This window comes from Mirounga leonina, unplaced genomic scaffold (assembly GCF_011800145.1).
Source record: "Mirounga leonina isolate KUSES-001 unplaced genomic scaffold, KU_Mleo_1.0 Mir_174, whole genome shotgun sequence".
NCBI lineage: Eukaryota > Metazoa > Chordata > Mammalia > Carnivora > Phocidae > Mirounga > Mirounga leonina.
The window spans coordinates 67,138,701-67,163,387 of NW_023270451.1; the positions used below are offsets into that span (position 1 = coordinate 67,138,701).

Consider the following 24,687-nt stretch of genomic DNA (forward strand, 5'->3'; position numbering starts at 1 on the left):
TACTCCGCCGGCTCCTTTTCTGACGTTGAAGCGGGTTGTGGCATGCAGATTCGATATTGTGCTTTCCCAGGGATCCGCTCTCCCATATCCTGACCTGGGCTGTGGCTCTCAGAAGTGGCCCCAGTGACCTGCCCGGGCACATGTGTAGACTCTGCTCTTGCTCCTCCTCCCAAGTGCCACAGCACCCTGCTGCCCCTTCACACACTGGCAGTATCAGTAGGCCACCCCCACAGTTGCCCCTTATGCATGTTCCCCTGGCCATTTGTTATTTGTTCTTTAAGGATAGGAGTGCCGAAGTTGACCCCTCTACAAGTCCTCCCACGGCATCCTCTGCTGCCTCTGCCATCGTGGGAACTTTGTAACTGCATTGTCATTACCTTGCCTGGTGACTGTTGCTTCGTCTGGAGTTTTGATAACCTGGGACCTCATAGGGACCCAGTAGGTTGGTGATCTGTTGATCAGCCTACCCAACCACTGTGTTCTAAGGAAAAATGTCATTGTGGAGTGTCACATCTCTCTAGTCAATCACTGTGAGTGCCCTCAACCAGGGAGAGAGGGTGAGCTGAGCTTGTTCTTGGTCTTCTACCACACATATCCGTGCAAGCAGAACCTGCAAACTCACGCAGAAGGTGGTGTATAGGAAATGATTTAAGAGGACACTCAGTGTCTGATCCTGGCTCCACTCCCTCGTATGTAAAATGAGAGTGGTGGACAAAGATAATCTCAACGGTCTCCAGCTTCAGGAATTCTGTGATAGATCCCTTCTTGAGGAAGACACTTTAGTGGGTCTAGAAACACAGGAATAGGTCCAAATTCTGGATCTTTCATTTATAAACTCCATGGCCAAGGACAAGGTATTTAGCCTATCTTTGCCTTAGTTAATCTATAAATTAATTTACTATCTGGTGCCTGACACAACAGAAGTTAACACTCAAATTATTATAGTGGCTATCGTTACTCTACTAATACCTTTGTGATCAGTCTATATTCTCTTGATATATATCAGAAAACTATATGTAAGCCTAGCTATGATACTACCAAGTATTTCCTAATAAGTTTTTTTAAAGCCCAGTATGGCCTATCAGATTACCCACTCAGGAGAGACCTCTAAACCCAGAATTCCATAGGCTAAACTGGGGCACTGGGCAATCTGAGTGAGATGAAGTGCGTTCAACCTGAACCAATAGGATACAATGGAAGAACAACTGCCTGTCAAAAGATACAGCTTATAATCTGTACCTTATAACCAAGTTGGCCTATGACCTTATATAGGTCCTTTAACTTCTCTGAATTCCTCCTGTTCCTTTGTCTGTAAAAATACAACTTTGGGGCTCAGCCTTCTGTAAGGTTCTTTCCAGCTATAAAATGTTGTGATTCTGTGAATGCTTAAGTGATACACCAAGTGTTTTTGCTATCATCCGCTTTCCTTTTAGGCTGGAAACCCAGGAAAGCTAGGCAGTGTGAGTTTCTCTCCCAAGTTTGCATGTGTGTTCTAGGTCCTTTATACATGAGCTTGTATTAAACCATGTCAAAGACTTTATTTATTTCAGAGAGAGAGAGAATGAGAGAGAGCAAGCACATGAGAGGGGGGAGGGTCAGAGGGAGAAGCAGACTCCCTGCCGAGCAGGGAGCCTGATGCGGGACTCGATTCAGGGACTCCAGGATCATGACCTGAGCCGAAGGCAGTCGCTTAACCAACTGAGCCACCCAGGCGCCCCCAGTATTAGGTTTTAACATTGACCCCAGATTCTTGCCTATTTGAATCTTTTTGTGTTTGTTTTCTCTCATCTAATTTATATTAAGTAAGCAGATCTTCAGTATCTTCACCTCATTTGTGAGTAAATATCCTGATTAGGGCCAAGTATCCACTATCATCACTTGATCATTTTCACAGGACCACGGGGGCAGTGAATTCAAGTGCTCACATTCATTCATTCCTTCAACAGCCTTTGCTGAACTTTTGCCCAGCCCCCAGCCACCCTTTGCCAGGCAGATTATTTTGCTGGAATTCAGCTCTGAGTTGTTTAGATGTCACCTTACCCCGTAGCTCAGTTTCCTTGCTATTTGGGGTGGTCCTCAACCTTTTTACACATCTTAGAAACCTGCAGGCCTTCTCTCTAGAAAATGCCACCGATGTGAGGAGAAGAAAAAAGGGTGTGGCCAGCTAAGGAAAGAGAAGGCCTTGAAAAAGCATTGTTATTCAAAAGGAGAAATAGGTTAATCTGGATGTCTTGTCAGCTCAGAGAGGGACAGTGTGGTTAAAGGCTAGTTTGGAAAGTCAGATCCCCCGTCTTTGAAGGGCCCTGTGTCTGAAAGGTTGCTTAGATTGTACCACAGAGTTAAATTGTTGACAGCTTTGAGTCACGGCCGTTCTAAGCAAATATGAATCTGAAGAAGCCTGTTGGTCTTCTCTTCAGAAAGTACATGTACACACAGATTTCTTACAGTTTCCTTAGATTCACAAACACTAGCCTCTCCCCCAAGCCCATCCCTGACCACCCATTCTCCCTGGGTAGGAACTCCTAAGGTAAGATCTAGGAAGCAATGAATGGTGAGTAATGCATTGTCACTTTTAAAAATTTTAGGTATGACTGTTACATAGTAAAGTACACACATCTTAAGTACACAGCTTCATTAATTTTTATGTGTATAAAAATATGCATATAACCCAAAGTCATGTAGCCACCACCTACCTCAAAATAGGGACTATTTCTAGCACCCTGGCATGCTCTCTCATGGCCATTCTCCAAGATAACTAGTATTCTAGCTTTTTCCCTTCGTAGATTAGTTTTACCTGTTTTGGACTTCATACCTGAAATCCTAACCTTAGTTTACCCTGTGGTCTATGAGATTCATCTTGTTAAATGTAGCGTCTTTCCTTTCTCACTGCAGTATGTATTTGAAAGCAGTTGGTTTTACCACAGTGTGAAGACTTAGACTGGGGAGGATCCAAACTCAAGTCAGGAAGTATGGCTAAGAGGTGATTGCCACCTCTCAAGAGATATGGGAGCCTGAATGAGGCTGCAGGGTGGGAATGAAGAGGAAAGAACACATCTGAGAACTGTCTAGAAGGGTTCTAACCTATAGAATTTTGTTGGTTACTTGATAATAGAGGATGGGGGGAAGAAAGAGGACAGTTTTCCAGCTTGTAAATAATAGAACTTTTGCAGGTAACATTGAGTGTTGCCTGTGGATTTTTGCAGATCCAAATGAATTAAGTAGGAAGGTCAGAATTCGAGATTAAAACTGTAAGAGTCACCAAGTAATAGTGGAATTTGAAGCACAGGGAGTGAAACTTAAATTGCCTAGGAGTTGGGTTTAGAGTAGGAAACAGCTAGGAACAGAGCGCTGTGAAGCTACAAGGCTTCGGAAGGATCAAGAGAAGAGGGTCTGACAGCAGAGGCTTGGAGAAGTGGGGGGAGCACCAGGAGAAAGGCTTAGCAAAGAAGGCAAGGTAAGGGCAAGGTCCATGTCACGGAGTCCTTGGATTTGGGAAGAGAGGAGGCTTTGAAGATACCTCAGGTCAGGGGTTGTGTAGCACCTCTCGTCCTGCCCCTCCTGTAGCTTTGTATCAGGTCTGTATCGGTGCCTGTTGTCTGCACTGAACTGTGTGGGTTCTTAAAGGAGAGGGGCCATGTTCTTCCCGTTCCTCATGACTGTCCCAAATCTATCAAAGTCAACCTTTTACCTAGTACGTGGTCACTAAATGTCCAGGTTGCACTTGTCTCTGAGACAGCCCCGAATTGGATGACCTTCCCAGACCTGACCACCTGCGTCTCCTTGGGGGCTCTCTTGCTCAGGGAGCTCAGGCACGGCAGCCAGGCTGAGTTGTGTGCCTACCTTTTGGCCGGGGACAGAGATGGGTTTAAAGCCCAGCTCTGCAGAGGCTCCGGGGCCGTGAGCAGTACCACTCTCTGGGAACACCCTCCTCTTCCAGCAAGCTACGTGGCTCTTTTGGTTACATAAGATGTGTGTGTTCTGGCAGGAAAGAGCTGCCTGAGTGAGTGTTTAGCAGAAATGATTTGTGTGGAGTTATTTTGAGACCCCAGGGGAGGGAATGGCAGCCAAATCCTGCAGTATTTTAAACCACATCACTCATCTACAGAGATTAATACATTACAGAGTCTCAGTCAGAACTCCGGTAACAGAGAAATGGGAATGCTGAGGCCCTCTCCAATTGTAAGTGCCAGTTCTCTCGGTGTACACAAGGTGACTAAAGGGGGTTTGGACCCGACTTGGTGCCTCGGGGTTCTCCCACACTCCTTTGACCCTGTTCTCCCTGAAGGCAAGAATTGGGCATGCAGCTCTCTTTCTGTGAGGTTGGCCTTGGCTCACTTTGGAGTGCAGGCTGATTGTGCTCTCCTTCACTGGATAGGGAGCAAGTTGGTTTTCTAATAGAGAAGGGAGTCCACTTTTTGTGGCAACCCAAAATATTATATCATTTAGGTGATTGAGCTTCTTGTGGTTCCAGGCTGGCTAGGAGAAATCCCTTCTTCCCCTTCCAAAAGCATTCACCTTTTTCTCCTGACTCAGGCATGAGCAGCTGTCTGCGAAGGGTGAGTGAATTACAGAATGTAGGATTTTCCAGCTTAGTGACATTAGGGGAAACAGCCTCCATATGAAACACTTCTCTGTTTTTGTTTTCCTCTTGCCTGTTATGCTGTGAAATTTGCCTCATTGCTCCCCACCCTTTTGCTGACAACTGTCCTCTTTGCCATTCAGGAGCTGGTGTCTCCTCCCTAGGATGGCTGTGTGAGATGGAAAGAGCCTTCTTCTTCCCCACCTGCATCCACAGTTGTAGAGCCGAAGAGTTCCTTGTGCCGGGAAATCTAATTGCCTTCTGACCCCAAAGGATCCATTTGGGCCAGAGGACATCCAGGCACTTGCTAGACTTTGGAGGGAGGCCCCAGAAAGAAAGAACCCCATCCATAATTGTCCGTTTTGCTTCATATTTTTAGAAGACCTACAGTTACTTTAATGACAAAAACTATGGAAACGAAAAAATAGTTACATAAAACAGGCAACCCAAAGTATACAGTTTCCCAGAGTCCACAAAACTCCCTACAGAGACATGCACCCTGACATATTTCTTTTAATTTCGGTGCCTACTGGGCATAGTAGGAACATGGCAGGGGGGGCAAGCACTATTGGTGGGGGGCAGGAGGGAGAGATCTCCCACCACCTGCAACTCCCAAGGAGCCAGTAACCATAGTCTAAAAGACTTCAGCTGTTGGCGTCTCCTTCCACTTGGGACATGGTTGAGTCTGGCTTGGTGGGGAGTGGGGCTGGGGTGTGGTGGAGAGGAGCAGGAGACACAAGTAAGCGGGAAGGCACAAACACGCCGGCTTCTAGTGAAGTTTTCAGGTTGGTAGAAGGAAACTGGCAGACAGCCTAGCACTTTGGACGGGATGTGAAGGGCATGAGGCAGAAGGGGTGGCTCCTCTCCTTGTCCCTTGGAATGAAACTGTATTCTCACATATGCTGTGCCGAGGACTCCACCATTCCTGTCTCTGGTCTCTGCCACGTCAGATACTCCCCGCGGAGTGTGTGTGTGCCCGTTGGTAGGTAGGTACAGCCCCGCTGTCCTCCTCCCTTCAAATAGCAGTTTCTGATCTGGGCCCCCTTACGACAGATGCTGGCTCCTGCCGTAGGCTCGGACATGGCCACTGCGGTCGCTCCGGTGCTGTCTCCCCTTCCCCCCCCCCTCCCCGCCCCCCCCCCCCCGCCCTCTTTCCTTGCGCGAGTGAGCACACACAAGTGTGCACAAACTAGACAGGCATACGTGTGCCCTTGGTTGTGGTGAGCACCAGGCGTTGTCGCCCTGTGCTTGGGAAGCTGAGCGCCCACTTCCTCCTGCAGTGCTCCACCGCCACTTCCTCACCTGCATGCCCTTCTTAGCAAGCTTCTCGTCCAGGGACTGGGCTGTCCTTCAGTTGTGCAATAAGCACACACTAGAGCAGCTTTCTTCTTCCTTGAAGACCGGCACAGCCTGATGAGACCAGTTAATCTCTCATTCGGCTGCAAAAAATCTGGAAGCTTGTCTGTCAGTACCTGGTTTTCTCTCTCGCTGTCCTCCCTTATCTCCCGCTTTTCAACTGAAGCTTTGTGCCCAGCATCACAGTTCAAATCCTGGTGCTTTGGTGCCCTGTTGCCACACTGTGACAGGGGCTAAAAAGCCTCAATTAAGTGCAAGCCGTGCTTTCACCGTCCCACTGGCCGCAGTAATGACTGAAATAGTCATTTCTGCAATGTTGCCTAGGTGGAAAGTAAAGGATGCAGAAATCCTCTTCTTTCCCTTGGGTGTCCCAAACAGGGAAAATAATCACTTCAGTAGAACAGTCTTTCCCTGAATTCTGCAAAGTGGATTCTAGGCAGTGGTTTGGATTTGCTGTTCCTTTTTATCCCCTAGAGCCCAGTGAATGAGAGAAGGAAATGAATAGACTGCTTGTCACAACACCACCAGGGTCTCCACAGTGCCTGGGGCTGCTGCTGAGAGACAGAGAATGGAAGTAGGCTGGAATGGAGGCCATGGCAGCAGGCGGCCTTCCACAGGATGGGCTCCGCCTCTCCCACACAGTCCCTTGAGGGCTTCCCTTCTCCCTCAGCCCAGGGATTCTTCCTGCACTAATGGGGCTGTCTGTAGTGCGGCAGCGTCCTGCCTGGAGTAAAAGTCCGACTCTGCCCGGTCACAGGGAGGGAGGCCTAGAGTGCAGGCTCCCCACACCCCTCCCTAGGCAATCCCACAAAGGCAGCAAATTTCACCTCCAAAGATGGCTCTCAACAACAGCACATTAGAAGGGACAGCCCCGGGGCGCCTGGGTGGCTCAGATGGTTAAGTGTCTGCCTTCGGCTCAGGTCATGATCTCAGGGTCCTGGGGTCGAGTCCCGCATCGGGCTCCCTGCTCCTTGGGAGCCTGCTTCTCCCTCTGCCTTTCTCTCTCGCTCTGTCTCTCATGAATTAAAAAAAAAAAAAAAAAAAAAAAAAAATCTTTAGAAGGGACAGCCCCATTACACATGCCCCAGCTTCCCGTCAGAATATTAATTAAATCAACTAGAAAGATACTGCCTGCTGACGATACCCTTCATATTATCTGGGCTGAAAGAGAAAAAGGGGTAGGTAGAAGGGTAGGAAATCAAAGCCCCCGTCTTGTGAGGACCTGGCAATGTTTAGCCTGGAGAAAATAAGACATGAGGACGAGAGGAACTAGAAGTACTGTCTTCACATATTTGAGGGGCTGTCAAGTGGGTAATGGATGTTGACGGTTGAGAGGATTCAACAGACTGTACAACAGGTGTGGAGGTGAAATGCCTGGAATTGACAAGAGGTAGAAGCCATTGAGTCATGTAGATAAAGTAGGGACAAATCAGAGATGAGGTTTTTAGACTGGATGGTAGTACTGAAACCAGAAGAGGGGACAAGGGAAGGGGAAGAGGAGTTTGGTTCTAGACATCCTGAGTTTGAGGTATTGGCAGGACCTCCCAGGGAATGTGTCTGTGAGCCATTTGGGTTTGGGTCTGTGGCTTAGAGGATAGTCTGTAGGTTCTGCAGGATCACAGTGATGGAGAATATGAAAAAGGGTGAGCCTTCCCAGAGAGAGTGCAGAGCATAGAAAGAGAGGGGTCCGGGACATTAGGGAGGGCAAAGGCAGGAGTCAAGACAAGCAGCCCAGACAGCTGGGACACCAGTCAAGAGAAGCCAAGGGAGGAAAGAGTTGCACTACAGGACAGATGCACGGTGTTGGATGCCATGTAGAGATCTAGTAGGGCTCCTGCTGAGAAAAGATTATTAGATTGGTGAGTGATGAGGTTACTTTTCCAAGTAGTTTTAGTAGAAAGATAAAGTCTGAGTACAAAACCATGGGAGCGAAGGCTTTCTGTACAAGAAGTATGATAGCGCAAGTATATTGTCAGGGAGTGAAGAGAAACCATTGTGGCAAGGAACAAAGAATGGCAACTCTGAAAACTTCAAGTTTAGAGCTTATGGAGTGTAAATTTTGAGTGGGGAAATCGGAGTCTGGTGGAGGAAAGCAGGAGTAAAGGGGAAAGATCACACGTATAGGAGAGGGACATTGCTAAAATGAGGTACAGGAGAGGAAGGTCGAGGGTATACGCCTGTGGTTCATGTCAGCTGCCTCAGCCACTCTCCTTTGAGCCATGTTTCCTTTCCTCTGACCTTCTCTGTTACAGGACTGTAGGCTTTTTTTAGTATTGTTTTTATTATTTAAGATATTCTTATGCTGCCACCTATTCTGATGTTCTAGTCCTGGGAAGTTGAACTCTGCCTTGGGTAGGTTTTCTCTTAACCAGCATTCAGCTTTCCCTAGAGCAGGAGTTGGCAGACTTTTCCCAGAAAGGGCCACATAGTAAATGTTTTAGGCTTTCTGGGCCAGATAGTCTCTGTCACAAATACTCAACTCTTCTGTTGTGCCATGAAGGAAGCCATAGACAACAAATGAGCGTGGCTCTGTTCCAGTAAAATTTCATTTATGGAGACTGAAATTTGAATTTCATGTAATTTTCACATGTCACAAATTTTTTTTTAACCATTCAAAAATGTAAAAACCATTCTTACTTAGCTCATATGTTGTACAAAAGTAGGCAGCAGGCTGGATTTAGTCTCCAGGAAGTTGTCTGCTGACCCCTTTACATTATGCTAACCAAAAAATAAAAATAAAAAATAAAGCCATTCTTCGCCCACAGCCCAGAATTCAAGCTACTTTTCAAGGATAGAATGTACTTATGTGTCAAGATCAGCCTGTGCTCTTGAAGAACCTTAACCTTGCCCTTTCAGAATTCCTTTCTTTTTGCTTCTTTTTATTTATTTATTGCTAAGTTACGTTAGTAAGGTAAAGGCTCTTAGTGAGAGATTCTCTGCCAGAGTTTTATTCATTCCCATTGGTTTGGGGTCTTAGTATTCCTGACACTAGCTGGTTTCTTTTGCTGCAGTTCTGCTAGCGGAGTATACTGATCACTAGACATTTAGATTTCACTCTGAGGAGAAGCTCAGAACAATTTTCTGTTGAGTGAAGACTCAAGAAGGGCAATAGATTGGAAGTATACTCCACACATCTCAGAAGCATTTTGTTCAAATAACACAACACAGCTTGGTTTAGAAAGTCACTCTAAATTTATTCAAGTAAGTAGCTTTTACATTCGGCTGCCAGGTGTGTGTGTTAGAATACCTTCTGGAAGCTTGTACTTGCAGGACCCATGTGGGTATTTCCTATGGCTTTCTCCCGACCCAGTGGCTGTTCTCTATCAGCCTGGACAGTATAATATTCTCCTCTTTATCTATTAACATGGAATTTAAAAGACCAAGATTAGAATTCTTCAGTGCCAAAAATGAAAAGGGAAAAAAATACATCTAAGTTTTATTTGATTCAAAGATAAAGTTACGTGTTTAAAATAAGTCAGAAAAAGCAAAAGTTGAGGTTCTCATAGAAACCAACTCCTCCTCGTTGCTCAGACATGGGGTTTGTGCTTGTTGGGTGCGGTCGCCATGGTGCCCTGGTGTTACATAAAAGCTGGAGCTGCTTTCTTGTCATTGGAAAGACCATCGTGAGTGACCCTTGCTTGTGAACTCCAGTGCCTTGTTTTCTATATAACGTCCATATGAGGTTGTTGTTTTGATACGGGCTCTGAAGAGAAACTCAAGGGGACAATTGGGGATCGGCACAGTTCTCTCCTACACCCGCCTGTTTCATTCCTCTCCTAGCTGGTGGTGATATGATTGCAGCTGCTGCTTACAGCAAACCCAAAACAAATATGTGTATTGGGAAGCAGACAGCCTGCCGTCTCCAACCCGCTCCCCCCCCAAACACCCCCAGAGACAGCCTGGCCAGATTGTTTATGGCCATGCTCTTAGGATGCCACGGGGAGGAAACGGTCTTGTTAATCAATGAGAGTTTTTCCTCCCTTTAAAAATCATTGTTTTCAGATCCTGCTCTGGAGCAGGGAGAATTATAAAAGGTTACTCTGATGCTGACCCGATTGTTATCTGCTGCACCAGCTCCATCTGAAATTTTTTTTTCCCTTTTGGGAATGATTCTTTGGTGTCTTAAAGCCACTGATAAATCAAGTTTGGTGAAGCCAAATCTACACACTGCCTGGCTGGACTTAGAGCCAGAAATCCAATAGAAGGCCTCTAAGCCACCCCTTCTTCGTCTCCTCCTTAGAAGTGGGCAGTGGTTTAGCATTTAACACCCACTTGCCTTAGAGTCCTAGAAATAAGAGTTACTAGATTTCCTTATGAACTCACCAAGTGTTCTGAATAGGACATTGTTATAACAGGTTTGTTGCATCTATTTCTGCTAAGTTTAACATCTCTGGCATTCATTTAGCAAAAACAGTTGTTGAGTATCAGCTGTGTTCCAGATACTGGCATTTACTTTACCTCCAGTAAGCCAGAGTGGTCATCCACCATTAACAGGCTAACAGCAGCTAGAGATAAGACCTGAGAAGGCAACCCTGTCTTAGAGGTTATACGCCCATGACTTGTATCAGAGAAACTTAAGACATGTTTAAAGCCAAGCACCGTATAGCAGTCCCTCCTTATCCACGGAGGAGTCGTTCCAAGACCCCCAGTGTATGTCTGAAAACTTCGGATAGAACCCAACCCTATATGTACTGTGGGGTTTTTTTGTCTGTACATACGTACCTATGACAAAGTTTCGTTTATAAATTAGGCACCATAAGAGATTTACAGCAGTAATACAATTGAACAGTTACAACAATATACTGTAATAAAAGTTACGTGAATGTGGTCTCTCAAAGTATCTTATTGTACTGTACTCAGGTGTCTTGTGACGATGTAAGATGATAAAATCCCCACGTGATAAGATGAAGTAGGGAAATGACGCAGGCACTGTGACGTAGCATCAGGCTACTACTGGCCTTCTGACAGTACGTCAGAATAGGGTCGTCTGCTCCTGGACTACAGTGGACCATGGGTAACTGAAACCGCAGAAAGGGGAACCATGGGTGGTGGGGGGACTACTGTACCTCCTTTCTATAGATGCCTCCCCTTCACCCCCTTCCTTTCTTCAAAGGAAGCTGCAGTTCCCATCACATTATGAAGACTGGGTCCTATTGCTTCTCTTCCCAATTAACTTCAGCTTCTGGTCTTTCAACAAATGCATCAAACATTACCAAATCAGAACAACCCAATAAAAGTCGACCCTTAACAATTGGAATTATGAACTAAAAACAGCTTCAGTCTCTGCTCTTACTCAGTTCTGATGCCCTGACTACAATTACCTGAGGAGTTGGATCCCTTTAATTAGGATCCCTTCATTCTTCTTTTATCCCTTTATTCTGATGCCTGAAAGAGCTTTAGCAGTGACATGTTCCAAAATTGGCCCACAAGATGCTGCCTCCCCTGTGGTAACAACATAGCAGTTCAGAGAACGAGAGAGAGAAAGAAGAATTTGAGACCATGCAGAATCCTTGTTTCATTTCTGACCCTTTTAAATACGAGTTGAGGCCTCAGATCATGTAGAACTAACTCTTTGGAACCGACTGGTCCACCATTTGCCTTGCTCTTTGGGCCATTGTAGGAAATGTAGGACCAGCTGGCCCTAATGGGATGGTTTGCAGTTCTCAATTGTTAACAGATTCACTGACAGCATTTGCAATTTGAGGTCTCCAAATTAATTCTGATTTAAAGCTTATAAGAGAACTCAGAGCAGGTTGGTGCATGAGATGTGTTACGCTTCTGAGAACTATGTGATTTGTTAATTTGGTCTTATATGTATATTCAGGTGGTAACTACATTCCTTAAAATTAGGCAGATGGCCTGTCTGCCTCTGCATTTTGTGCCATTGGCTTAAGAGTTCTGGATTTTGTTCTTGATGCTCAAGGAAGAAATAGCTGTCTAAATGTTGTTAACACCAAAGAATTTTTGAAATTGACTTGGACATAGTTAAGTGTTACTTCTCTTAGGCTACATACAGAGTTTAAGTGTCTTATTCTCTGTACGTAGCGGGGTTTTAAAATTTGTGTTTTGTTTTTTGATGGTGAGGGGGAGGATGGTAAGGGAAAGTATAGAAACGGAACTAATTGAATCTGGGGGTAAAAATCTCTACTGAGAGTCTGTGCATTATAAATTGGCTAGCTGCAGCAGCAGGAACTCAGGCAAAGGTATTGGAGTGCAGTCAGTGTGACAGGAAGCTTATTTCGGTGTTCTTTCTGTGCCTTGCCTTGTCCTTGACGTTTACTCCAAGGGACTGTGTATTTAAAAAGAAGGGAGAAGTGTCTGCAGTTTCCATCTGGGAAACTTTTACAGCATTCTTACCTAGGGTCTTAAAGGCAAAGGATGAAGCTGTCCTGCTAGATAAGATGGTGTAGTCTCCCATTCCTTTCCCAGCTGTCACCCGGCTCTATACCCAGCTCCACTTTTGCTGTCAGCCAGGGCCATAGCACATACTGGCAGATAAAGCCAGTGTTTGTTCGGAAAGTCCCACCAGGACAGCCATTTTGTCTGGTTCAGTCAACAAAAAAATGCATTAAAATTTCAGGGAATAACATTTAAAGCAGAGATACTTAAATTTGAATATTATTCAAGAAATCTTTCCCAAAATGTAGAAAATAAAATAACAGCTCCCTGGTCTGGCTGCTTCTCCTAAGCAGAGGGATGGGCTTAGTGGCCACGTTTCAGTTTTAGGGTCAAAAAGCAGCATTTTCATTTCAACTGGGAAGCTTGTTTATATCCCAGTAGTCATCCCCACGCTTAGTTTTTCTGATATTTTGTCCAGATTTTTCTTTCCCCTAATAATTACACCCCCTGTTCTCCAGCTAAGCATTTTCCCTCCTTTCTCGTGTTTACACCTTTCAAATATTTGCAGATTGTTATCTTGTCACCCTCTTAGTCACCGCTTAGCCAAACTGTACAGATTTAGCACCTTTTATCTTTCCTTTAAAGGCAGGCCTCCCCGCCCCTGAGTCATTTTCCACTGCTCCCTTGAAATGTGCTCCAGTTTTCTGCGTTTCCATGTGGCCACACAGCTTCCCATAGCAGAACATGGGGTTCTAAGTGGGGATGGTTTCCCTCCTTTGTTGTATGGAAACTGAGCATCTCTGCCATGCTCCATCCTCAGGCCTCACCGGCGTTGCTGGTCAGCGCTGACCTCTCCCTCTCTCTATTTCAGCTGCACTCCCAAGTGTGCCGAGCTAAAGACCAGTGGGGTAAATGGGTGTAGCTGTGCTTGCCTTTTTTTCCTTAAAGTGTTATGTAACCATGAGAAAGTGGGATGTACGGAGTCAGGGAGTCTTTTGGCCCCTCTCCTGGTATTTGCATAACGTCTGCATTAACCCTGACAGTTCATTAGCCATTTCCTTTTCTGTGTATTTACTTCTTTTCAGAAGTATTTTCACCAATACTCACTTATTCAGCATTTCTTGAGGATCTACAGTGCCACTGTATGCTAGGCAGTGTATTGGATGTTGGAAAGAATAAAATCTGAGTGACACAGTACCCAGCCTAAGAGGCAACTTAGTTTTAGTTTTATTTGGGTTGCAAATACCAGGTTGTCATATAGGCTTGCTCATGGCAGCAGTAAGGGAAAGAGCAGATTTCTGGGAACATCCCTGAAAAATCTAAAGGTCCAGTGTCTCAGCTCTTGGCACCCAGAGGCTGACTATGGCTTTGCAGTGGCCCCAGGCCCTCCACAGTAGAACTCTGGTGGTAGTACTCCAGTGTGGATGCCAGTTGGTCCCCTCCGCTTACTGCCTCCTTTCTCTGGCTCCTGATAGGCTTATGGTTTGCACACTGCTGGGTTCAAATTCCAGAAAGAGAATCTTTTTGGCTCACCCGTTTTCTTCCATTTCTATTTGGACAGAGCTCTTCTCCCTCTGCCAGACTGATTGTAGATTGGCCACCTCAAATCATGTGTGGCCTCAGCTCTCCCTCTCTCCCCCGGCCCCCTGTCAGTCCCCACCTTCAGCTTTGACCTCCCTCCCCAATTTGTGGTGAGAAGAGGACAGAGGCCAGGGTCAAGGGCTAGAGAACGTAGTTGCCTGATGCCTTAGCAAGGGATTTGGCATGGTGAGCCCCGTGATTGACTTGTCTAGTACATTCTACCAACAGTCTCCCAGACACACATGCATCTGTCTACCATAGTCCAGTTAGCACATGTTATTTCTTAGCATTCTGCAATCTGTAGTTTTAATAGTAAATTCAGTCACCAGTCAGGCCTTATGCAGTGGTAGAGGGATAGAATGTTTTCTTGCTGGTGATTAAGCTTTATTGGCATAAAGTCCTCTTTTTCTCATTGAGTGCTCAGCTTCCAGCACAGTGCCTAATGCAGAGTAGGCACTGATGTGCGTGTGCGTGTGCGTGTGTGTGTGTGTGTGTGTGTGTGTGTGAAATGGAGGGGAAAGTACTGTGTGAACTGCAGCATTTTGATGTATCCTAGGATCATGTCTGCGAGCCTCCTGTGCCCTTCCCTCGGTAGCATCCGATGCGGTAGTGCACACACGCTGGACATGAAGTAAGCACCGTTGACTAATGCTTCCAACTAGTTTTTGTTTCCACTAGAGTTTTGTTTCCTTTAGTTAATGCCTGATCTCTTGTTTGCTGGACAAAGTGCCATTGGGAAGTGTCACTTCTAGCCAAGGCAGATTTGCCACATTTCCCTTTAGCTCCCAATAAAGGAAAACGCAAACACACTTTGAGCCCAGAGCCTTAATTATCATAAAATTCAACATACAATGTAAAATATTCAGAGCGATACATGACTCTCACACAGCCATCAGTAGAATCTCTTATATAGCCATTATCGTATCATTAACAAGAATTTGTACTTCTTGTTCCAAAGCTGACTGACCAAAGTGTTGGTGTTAATTGACCTAGTCAGTCAATGTCTCTGGATGTATAATTTCTTTTTAATAGAATGCTTTATAGCCCAGCATTTTAAATTTGAAAGGGGGCACCCTGAACTCCAGGAGTCAAGCCTTGGGTGAGGAATCTCAAAAGGGCATAGCCAAAATTGTAGGATTTTATCTCCAGGGGAGACTTTGGAGTTCCTTTATTAATTTATAGACGGGCCATGAGGCCCAGAAAGGTTTCATACTTCGTCAGTGGAAGAGCAGAAACCAGAACCATGATGTGCTGATAGCTAGTGGTGTACTTTATCTTCCTAAACCATACAAAGTCAGGCACATTCTCTTTTTTATTTTAAGTCGTCCTGGGCAACCATCATATCCCAGAAAGCATTAAAAAAGATATGAAAAATAATGGGTTTTTAGCTACAGGCAGATAGATCTGTAGGGCTTTAAACAGGTCAAGGAGCCAGATGGATTAGGAGCGAGGGTGTCTGTCTTATCTTCCCTTCATGGACATCAGTTGAAAAGCCCCATAGGGTACAGTATCTCTTCATTCTGGCACACTCCATAGTAGGGAAGGAAAAATGTTTAAGAATGTTTGGGATTAAGTGAAATAAGTCAAGCAGAGAAAGTTAATTATCATATGGTTTCACTTATTTGTGGAACATAAGGAATAGCATGGAGGACATTAGGAGAAGGAAGGGAAAAATGAAGGGGGGGAATGGGAGGGAGAGATGAACCATGAGAGACTATGGACTCTGATAAACAAACTGAGGGTTCTGGAGGGGAGGGGGTGGGAGGATGGGTTAGCCTGGTGATGGGTATTAAAGAGGGCACGTTCTGCATGGAGCACTGGGTGTTATACGAAAACAATGAATCGTGGAGCACTACATCAAAAACTAATGATGTAATGTATGGTGATAACATAACATAATAAAATAAAATTTAAAAAAGAATGGGATTTTTTTATTGTAATTTATTTTTTAAACAAAATGTTTTTGTTTTTTTAAATGGCTTGTAAGTGTGTCAGGAGTAAGTTCGGCAGTTAACCTGCACCTGTGGTGTTTGAAGCCCAGCGGAGTTTGTATGTCCTTATTCAGGCACTACTGCACTGTGCGCTCTCGGAAAGACAGCTAGTGGGGGTAATTTGCACGATCCAGAATCACAGGCACTTTCTCACCTGGCTGGGGAGGGCTTCTGGAACTCCAGTGATACCTCACTTTATATTTACAGTCTTGGGAGCTCCGCATTGCTGCATGTCAGCCTGTGCTGAGCTGCGGCCTGGCGTCGCTTTCTGAGAGCCGAACTTTCTTTCCCTTGGTCTGTTTTCTCTAATTCTTGCCCTCTTTTCTTTTCTTTACTCTTTCTCTTCTTTACTCTTTCTCTTCTTTTCTTTCTCTTATTCGTATTGGTAACAGATCAGCACACCAGGGACGCCAGCCCAGTAGTGCAGTCCTTGTTAGAATAAAGGTGCAGCGGGGACTGGGTCGACTTACTGGCCAGGCTCTTGGGGAAGGCAGGCCGAGCAGAGCACCTCCTGTGGACAGTATGTGTCTTCCTTCAGCTGGTGGTCAGCAGCAACAGCTGTCCTCCTGGCTTTAGAATGTTAACATTTGTTTGCTTTCCTGTCTTAGTGGACAGAGTATTCCTTGCCCTGTCCCCTGATCCCTTGGGACACAAAAGCAAGTCCAGAAGCTGATAAATAAGCACTCACTGTAGCCTTTGAGTTCTGTAAGAGGGCCATTAGGGCCCTCCCAGGCTTCTGTCTTCACCCCTTAGGTAGTCTACACCAGTGTCAAGCTGAGGGCCTTGATCCACTGGAGGTTTAATTCAATGTCATAACCATCTTTTTTATTTCACTTATTTCACTTAACCGTAACCCTGGCCACCAGCCCGAGCTGCAGGCCTGCTGCAGTTGCTGGCCTCTCAGCTCTTTAATGAAATCGAATGGAAGAGATACTGAACATACCACATGTAGTAAAGATTAACCATTGTTTTGTGGAAACTTCGTTATATGTAAGTTATATACCCATATGTAAATGTATATATAGGTCACAATAAAATTAAAGGTTTGAAAACACTCAACTACACAGTTCCTTATCTGTAGAAGTACATTCTGCCTCTCCCTGCCCAGGCCCTGTTTTGGCAGCGTTCCCCACCCCCCTTTCCCCCACCACCTAGCAGTTCCCCCATTCCTGAGCATGGAAACTGCTACCATGGCGGCCCCAGTGCCCAGCGCCCCTCCACTTTATGTCCAAACACCAGCTATGCCTGGACTCCCTGAGCCTGCTCACCTGCTCAACGAGACATGGAGGACCCAGGCCCTGGACTCCTACCTAATCTCTGTTATAGGTTATAACACCCTCTAGTTACAATGTTGTGAACTCCAAAACTGGACTTTTTCTCAGTGGCTTTAGCATCTGACAGTCTAGGGTTCCTATAGACCACTTAGTAGCTTTGTGATTTCGGGCTTTTTATCTATTTATATAGAGAAGGTACTCAGTAAATACTCATTTTACACCTCTTGTTTTTCCCATAGCACCCATACCCAGGTTCCCACTCCCACTGGATGTGTTTTTAACGTACAGCCTCTTCCTGTCTGTCCTGAGCTGAGATGTGACAGTTTTGACTGAGGTTTTTGACTGTGAAGGGGTTACTTCAGAGGAGACAGGGAAGTAAGAGACAGCCCAGAAGAAAAGGGAGTAAATGATAAAAGCAGAGATAATGCTCTTGTTCTCAAGCAACTTTTCTATTCCCTCTCCTTTCTCTTGCCTGCCTGCCTGACAGGAATTAATGTGCATCGACATGTTTACTCTTTTCCACTCAGAAAGGGGCAGGGAGACCACGTGCTTGTGCTTCCTCCTCTTAAAGAGCTGAAGCTCAGCTGCTGGTGGGTGGAGGGGCAGCCTAAGAAAGGCCCTGCTCTGCCTCTGAGTCTGCATGGAGTGGTTGGGTTTTGGTCACCACAGGCCCAGAGGTCTCTCTCCTGAAAGACATTTTGAGGCCATTTCAGCGTGATCTGTTTAACTCCCTGGGCTTGTTGAGCCATCTTGTGTTCGGGATTTAAATCATTTTGTGGTCTCCCAGGATTCAAAGAGAGCTACTGGGATGTCTAGATTTCTTGAGATTTCTGAATACCAAGATCATGACAGCAGAGTAGAATGGGTACATCTACTCAGCCAGTGAGACTCAGGAATCTTCTGTGCCCTTTTTATGAAAAGTCTTTCCCCCAATTCCTGCTGCCCGGTCAGTTGTCCCAGTTTCCTCCCGGTTCTAGTCCCCAGTTCATAACCACCCCACCAACAGTACCCACCTCAGCCCCACCCAAATGGCTGCTAAAGGTCAGAAACAAACTGGAAACTTATTGTAACGTTATTCTTGTTTTGCAGCAATGCTTTACCTGTGGGTATGTGGCCAAAAAGTTCAATAGAATTGTTTATTTTTTCTCTCTGACAGTTCTGTTCTTGCTTAGTTTGCAGATATAAAATGAAACGTGTTTTTGGCTGTTGATGTTGTAGAAATCATGAGCTGTCTTTCATTCAGTTTTACTCTAGCCCCATCTCTCCCTTCAAGGTTAATCTCAGGCTCTTTGGCTCCGAGTTTATTGCTCTCTTTTACAAAACTCAGTTCCACTTCTCGCAGCAGCCTGGCATTGAAGTGCCCAGAATGAGGCAGCCCCAGTGATCTGCTTGCCCATGGGACAGTTGGGCCAGGCCCTCCGCTGCCCCATGTGCACCTCGGTGGGAGAACGGCCCTGGCCACCAGCCCGAGTGCAGGCCTGCTGCGGTTGCAGGCCTTCTGCTGCTCTCCCTCGCTGCTATTTTGTCTGATGTGCTGTATTCCTTTTGTGAGACCTTGAGGCTTAGCGAGAAGGCTCTGTTCTTGAGCTTCTGAAAACCCAAAGTATAAACTATTCCCTTTCCTCTGAGCTTCATGACCTTGAATCCTTGACCATGTGGCCAGAAACATGAGCAGCCACTTGGCTGCATCCAGAAGAGATGTATATTCTGTCCCAGCAGTGGTGGCCCCTCTTCGCCCAAAGGCTCCCTGGCAGGTGTTTGCAGTAGCCTCGACACCCTGTGCCAGATGTTTTATACCTGCACCTAAGGCTGCTTGTAAGTACGACATAACACCTCCTGGGTCTGCCTTATGCTGCAGCAGCAGAGACCAGCAGTGCTTCGGAGATCTGGGCATTAAATATATCCTCCCCCATACTTTGATCATTTCCTCTCATTGTGTCTCTAGCCTCGTTCAGCTTTTTGCATTAAAATTACAGCTACGGTATGAGTTTTTTGGAAATATATTTATAAGTAACTTGGATGTCAAAATGTGACATATTTCATGGTCTGTCACCGGTGACCACTGTTAATGATAAATACATTTGCAAAATTAATGCCTGAATCAAAGGGAACAAGAAAAGGCAGTCTGAGTTGGTTAGTGAGCACCTGTGTTGTGTAAAAGACTGTCCTTGGATATAAAGAAGTGTGAAGAACGGGATCCTCAGGGGTCTTACAGACCAGGTATGGAGTGAAAGACAACTGAGGTTATGAGCATGTGTGATTACTACAAGCAATAATACTACTAATAATGGTAAAACAATAAGAGTTAAAATGTATTATACCTCTCCATATGCCAGGCATTATGCTACAGCATATTTTACGTACATAATCTCCCCTAGGTCACCTAGGCTCCCCTAGTGAGGGTATAGATACATTATTCTAGCAGTTTTACAAATAGGACAACTGAGGCTTTGAGTGGTTCCGTAACTTGGCTAAGGTCACAAAGCAAACAAGTGACAGAATTAGGATGTGAATCCAGGTCTGTCTGGTTCCAGACACCTAATACTTCATCAGTATTCAGTTTTCTTCTGTTTCTCATTCTGAATGAAAAACTGATGGTACTATTGTCCAGACTATAGCCAGAGGACAGTGGGGGAAGCTTATGAAGAGAAAAACGACACTGAATTAACACTTGTGAATTTGACGTGAAAGTCGGATGGTAAAGAGAAAATGTCTAAGAGTCAGCTGGAATGGCTCTTGGGAGGCAGAATGGCTGGGGAGAGCAGTATGATTTAGGTGAGAGAGCCATTTATAAAAATGATGGTTAAGACAGTGAGACGATTGGATTGTAAGGAGTGAGGAGCACAGGACGGAGGTGCATCCCACATCTGGGTGTGCCTGTTTTCCCTGCACGTCTTTATCTGGAACTCCCCAGGTCCTTTTGACAATTCCCAGTTGCTGTGACTGAGAGCCCCTCGTTGTTGCTGCCCTGGTGGTGTTGGTTTTTCTCTCTGGTCCCCCTTATCTCAGACGTGATGGCATTCTGATCTAAGTCCTGCCCTGTTGGAAGGGTCAGGGGCGCTAGGCCTTCTGGGCCCCTTTTCATCACAAATTCTCCTTCTCTCCTGACACAGGCATCGAATGCCCCAGAGGAGCCCGGAACCTCCCAGGCTTGGTGCAGGAAGGAGAGCCTTTCAGTGAGGAAGCAACACTTTTCACCAAGGAGCTGGTGCTGCAGCGAGAGGTGGGACATCTTATGGTTGCTTCTTGTCTGAAGAGGGGTGAGAAAATGGGGCTCCCTTGGCCTGATGTGTTCCTGCCACATCAGAAATCAGTCTCTCATTTTTTCCAATGCTCAGCCTTCCACATCCACCATCCATTGTAGGTCTGCCCACAGCCTGCTTCCTTGAGCCCTGCATCATTGACCAGGCACCCCCAAATCACCCCTCACCATTGGCATCCTGGGATACGTGGCAAACACCAAGCCCACCTCGCCAGCATCCTAATGCAGAGGGCTTACAGCTTTGCAGTTCTCCTCCTTGGCGAATTAGCCTGAGCTGCCTGCCTCCAGCTGGATTTAGAAGCTTGACTAACCCTGTCAGGGGCCAATTTTCTTTGAACATTTATTTGTATCTTTGAGTAATTGCATTTTCTGTAGCGGGTTTTCTGACTTAATTTAATTGTATTTCTGTTTCTGCCTGTTGAGCTAGCTCTTGCAGGCAGGAGTTAAGCTTCTCAGCTGCCGTGGTGTCCCATCTACCTGCTAATTTTTTATCAAGTCATAGTCAACTGATCCATCTTCTTTCCAGGAGTATTCCAGTCATTCATCCTGCTAGGTGGGCACAAGAAAGGAACAGTGGGGGAGTGTGCCAGGCTCAGGCTGAGGATTTTAGATCTGCCTTTGTCCTCATTTCTTTTACAATCAAACCCATAGGGTCCCTTCAGCTTTCATGCAATATCATAATATGCACAGAGCTAAAAGATTATGGGGTCCAGGAGGTTAGCTCACTCATGGGTCTTTGTAGATCCTTGAGATCAGACGTGTGGGCTTTGGGATGTTCATAAGCTACAGCATCTCTCATTTTGGTTTGAATCACCAGTGAATATATTAGGCACTAGAGGCACAAGAGAACAAGCTAGCCCAGGATACTGCGTTGGACTGCCCTGGCCTGTAGAAAAGCCCCTCTTGGACTTCTGGCTGAGCAGTACTATTTGCTTTTGGTTGCCGCCTCTTTGGGATTTCTTCAGCACTTACCTTCCCGTTTTGTGAAACCAAGTGGTGTGGCAAAAGGAGTCCTGAATTCTTAGTTCAAGAGCTATGGGTTCCAGTTCCCAAGAACAAACTGCAGCTCCCTGGGCATTGCACCAGCTCTGCTGGCCGTTTGTACAGTGGGGTAGAGATGCGAGTGCTTACCCCCAGTTGTCTCTTCAGTCTCACGTTGACCCCTATTTTGGTTTTGGTAAGATGCATTTGAGTTTGTGAAGAAGAACTCCTCATATTGGCATGTGAAGTGCCTTCCCCCTCCCCTCTATTTTGTAACTGCACAGTGTAGCTTGAATTTTTAACAGTTACAGATAGGCCCCTGCTAGAGAAGTATTTTAAGAATCTAAACTCCAGTTGTCTCTCAGTAACTGTTGTAATTTGGGGCATGGTACTTAGGTAGAAGGGGCAGATATTTTAGTATTTCCTCTTTGTGAGCCTTTGGATAATGAACTACAGAGCAGTTCTGGGTTGGAAAAAGCAAGTGAGTCCACACAGGGTCTGTGACTTAAAGACCTCACAGAGGTAGCAGATGTTCGGTGGTTGTGCTTTGGATGGAGGGAGGAAAGGCCCTCCTTGGATTGCCTGAGACCTCCGTTAGCAACATTCTCATCACTTCCCTGCCATGCCCCACTTCTGTGTTGCCCTCCCCTTTCTCACCGCCGTCTTCCCCTGGTGTTTCACGTTTCCTAAAGTTTCTTTCCCTTTCTTTTTCAACTCTTGTTTCCCCAGCCACTTTTCTACCCGATCGTGTTTCTGGCCCACCGATGATATCCAAAAGCACAAGCGGGGTCAGAGAGAATACTGACCACTAAGAGGAGTCAGTGGCCCAAAGCTCTTTTACTCTCTTAGTTACTATGATCTTCCCTTTGTCTGTATGTTTGCTGATACTTGATTGTGGAAAAAAGATAAATTTTCCCCCATCTTCTTTGGTGCCCCTGGCATGTGAGTTTGCAGATCTTAGTCTAATCCAGGTTTGATATTTAGCTTTCTTGGTTGTAGTGCCCCAATCTTGCAGAGCCCCAAGTTGGGGTCTCTTGATATAGAAACTTTCTGCATTTTCTCAGCTGCTTATATGATTACCTGGCCTGACTGTTTTGAAGGATCTTTATCCAGAGGAAAGAGGAGTATGGCCTAAACTCAGGATAACTTGGAAGTTTTTACTAAAGGAATCAGTCTGGCCTGTTCTCCTGGGCATTTCCCTTCATTATATATATGAAAACTGTTTTCTGAACAGTGTAGGAATGATGAGCAGTTTTTGTTTTGTTCTAGGTTTATTCACTTTACTTTTACCTGTATTTTTATTCCATACATTGTCATGGAGAACATTTCTCTTGGCCCTCTTCCTACCCCACAAGGATCTAGAAAAGCCTGATGAATTGGCATTCCTGGATGCAGAGATCGCCCCCCACCCTTAGGAGAAAGTACTGTGTAATTGTCTGGATGCCTGAGTGTGGATTCACAGCCTAGCACCCAGTAGCTCTTACCTTCAGGGCAGCCTCCATTGTGCCCCACTCCGGGTGCTCTTCTGGGGCGGAGCTGCTGCCGTGTTGGCCCCGGTTGAACAGGTTTTTTGTACCTTGTGCCTGTTCCCTTGACAATCAGCTTTAGCTCAGGTAATCAGGTATTATGATGTGATTGTCCTTGATCCTGTCCCATCCCTCCCCTTTAAATTTTTCTTTTTTAGTATCTTATCTTTGACCAGCATTTGTCTGTCCCCTGCCTACTTTTCCCAGTTACTTGAAACTTGCAGTATCATATAGGAAAGGAGAAGCACACAGATCTCGTCATTTCACAGCATGTGCTGGGCTCCCTGTTTGATCCCACAGCGGTGCCTCCATCAAGTTCGACTCAAATGCGTGAACCTGAAAACTGACTGGGAAAGGGTGTGGCATGGGGGAGAGCCTACAGTGGACACTGCCCTTGGGGCAGCCCCCCTGCCGGGGAGCAGACACAAAGCTGGGGCACAGGTGCCTGACTCCCTGCTTAGGACTGCATTGTCTTGGCTTTGGGTAGCCAGAGCAGTAATTGCTGCCTCTTCTTTCTCTATTTTGGTAAAGAGAGTGTTGTAGTCTTTCCATCCCATAGCCTCATGTGGAACCTGCCAGAGTCTCTCGCAAGTCTCTTGTTTACATTTCAGATGGTCCCCATTGTCTGGAGACTTGATAGCCCTGCTTTCCTTAAATGTGTTTTACAGTGACACTAGTTAGCACGGAACCACTGACATTCCTGGCTACCACTCAGCCCCGTTTCCTGTCTTTCCTGTCACCTTTCATTGTAGTTCTTCTTTTTCTTCATTTTTCTACGTGGTCCTCCTCCTTGGCCATTAGTTCCCATTGTCTTTTTTTTTTTTTTTTTTTAAGCTTTATTTATTTGAAAGCAAGAGAGAGAGAGCCCAAGCGGGGGCGGGGGGAGACAGAGGGAGAGGGAGCAAGGAGCCCAATGCGGGGCTCAATCCAGGACCCTGGGATCATGACCCGAGCCAAATGCAGACTCTTAACTGACTGAGCCACCCAGGCGCCCCAGTTGTCTTTTGTTTCTTTCCCTGAGCTAGGAGTCTGAGAAGACTGTTCCAGGTCAGGGGTCTGGGTGTTCTGGCATTCTTGCTCCAGGGCAAGAAAAAGAGCACTTTAGATACCAGCTTGTTACCTGACCCTTTGTGGCCTCGAAGGCCAAAGCAGCCAAGGAACTCTAGAGGAAATCCAATCAGCTCAACAGTTCTTTCCAGCCTGACTTAGTTAGGATGTAACAGGGGTGGGCAAATCCGGCCCACTGCCGGTGTTCGTGAATAAAGTTTTACTGAAACACTGCCACACTAATTGTTTTATGTACTACGGTCTATGGCTGCTTTCATCCTCTTAACAGCGGAGTTGAATAGTTATGACAGAGGCCATAAGGCCTGCAAAACCTAAAATATTTACTTATCTGTCTTTTTATCACAAGAAGTTTGCTGACCCTTGCTATACAGTAAGTATATGCTGAGTTGGTTGGTTTAAATAGCTTGCAGCCCTGAAAATGACAGTTTGCTATCATGTCCCCTGCCTCAGGCTGGGCTCCTTCTGGGCCGCGCAGAGTGAGATCATTGTGTTCATTGCTGTAGCTGTGATTGTGAGCTATATGAGTGCTGTGTCCCACTGGACGGCATGAGCTTGTGTGCCCCCCTCCCGCAGTACAGCTGCCTCTTTCAGGCAGTTCTCTTCTGCACTGCCAAGGACAGGAAGATCTGGTGTAGCTTCCCAGATGGGGAACTGTGCCCACTGCTAGCATCTTCCCAGAAGTAGTGGTGAGCGTTAGCTAATGGGTAGATAACTGGCTTAAATGTGCATG

General features: G+C 45.9%; 1 protein-coding gene across 1 annotated transcript in view; it reads left to right on the forward strand.

The window, feature by feature from the left end:
- SND1 (staphylococcal nuclease and tudor domain containing 1) overlaps window positions 1-24,687 on the forward strand; it is a 407,329-nt gene that overhangs the window by 289,944 nt on the left and 92,698 nt on the right. The window contains exon 16 of the mRNA XM_035021050.1: window positions 20,234-20,343. Coding sequence (XP_034876941.1) covers window positions 20,234-20,343 — 110 coding nt within the window. The remainder of the gene's footprint in view (window positions 1-20,233; window positions 20,344-24,687) is intronic.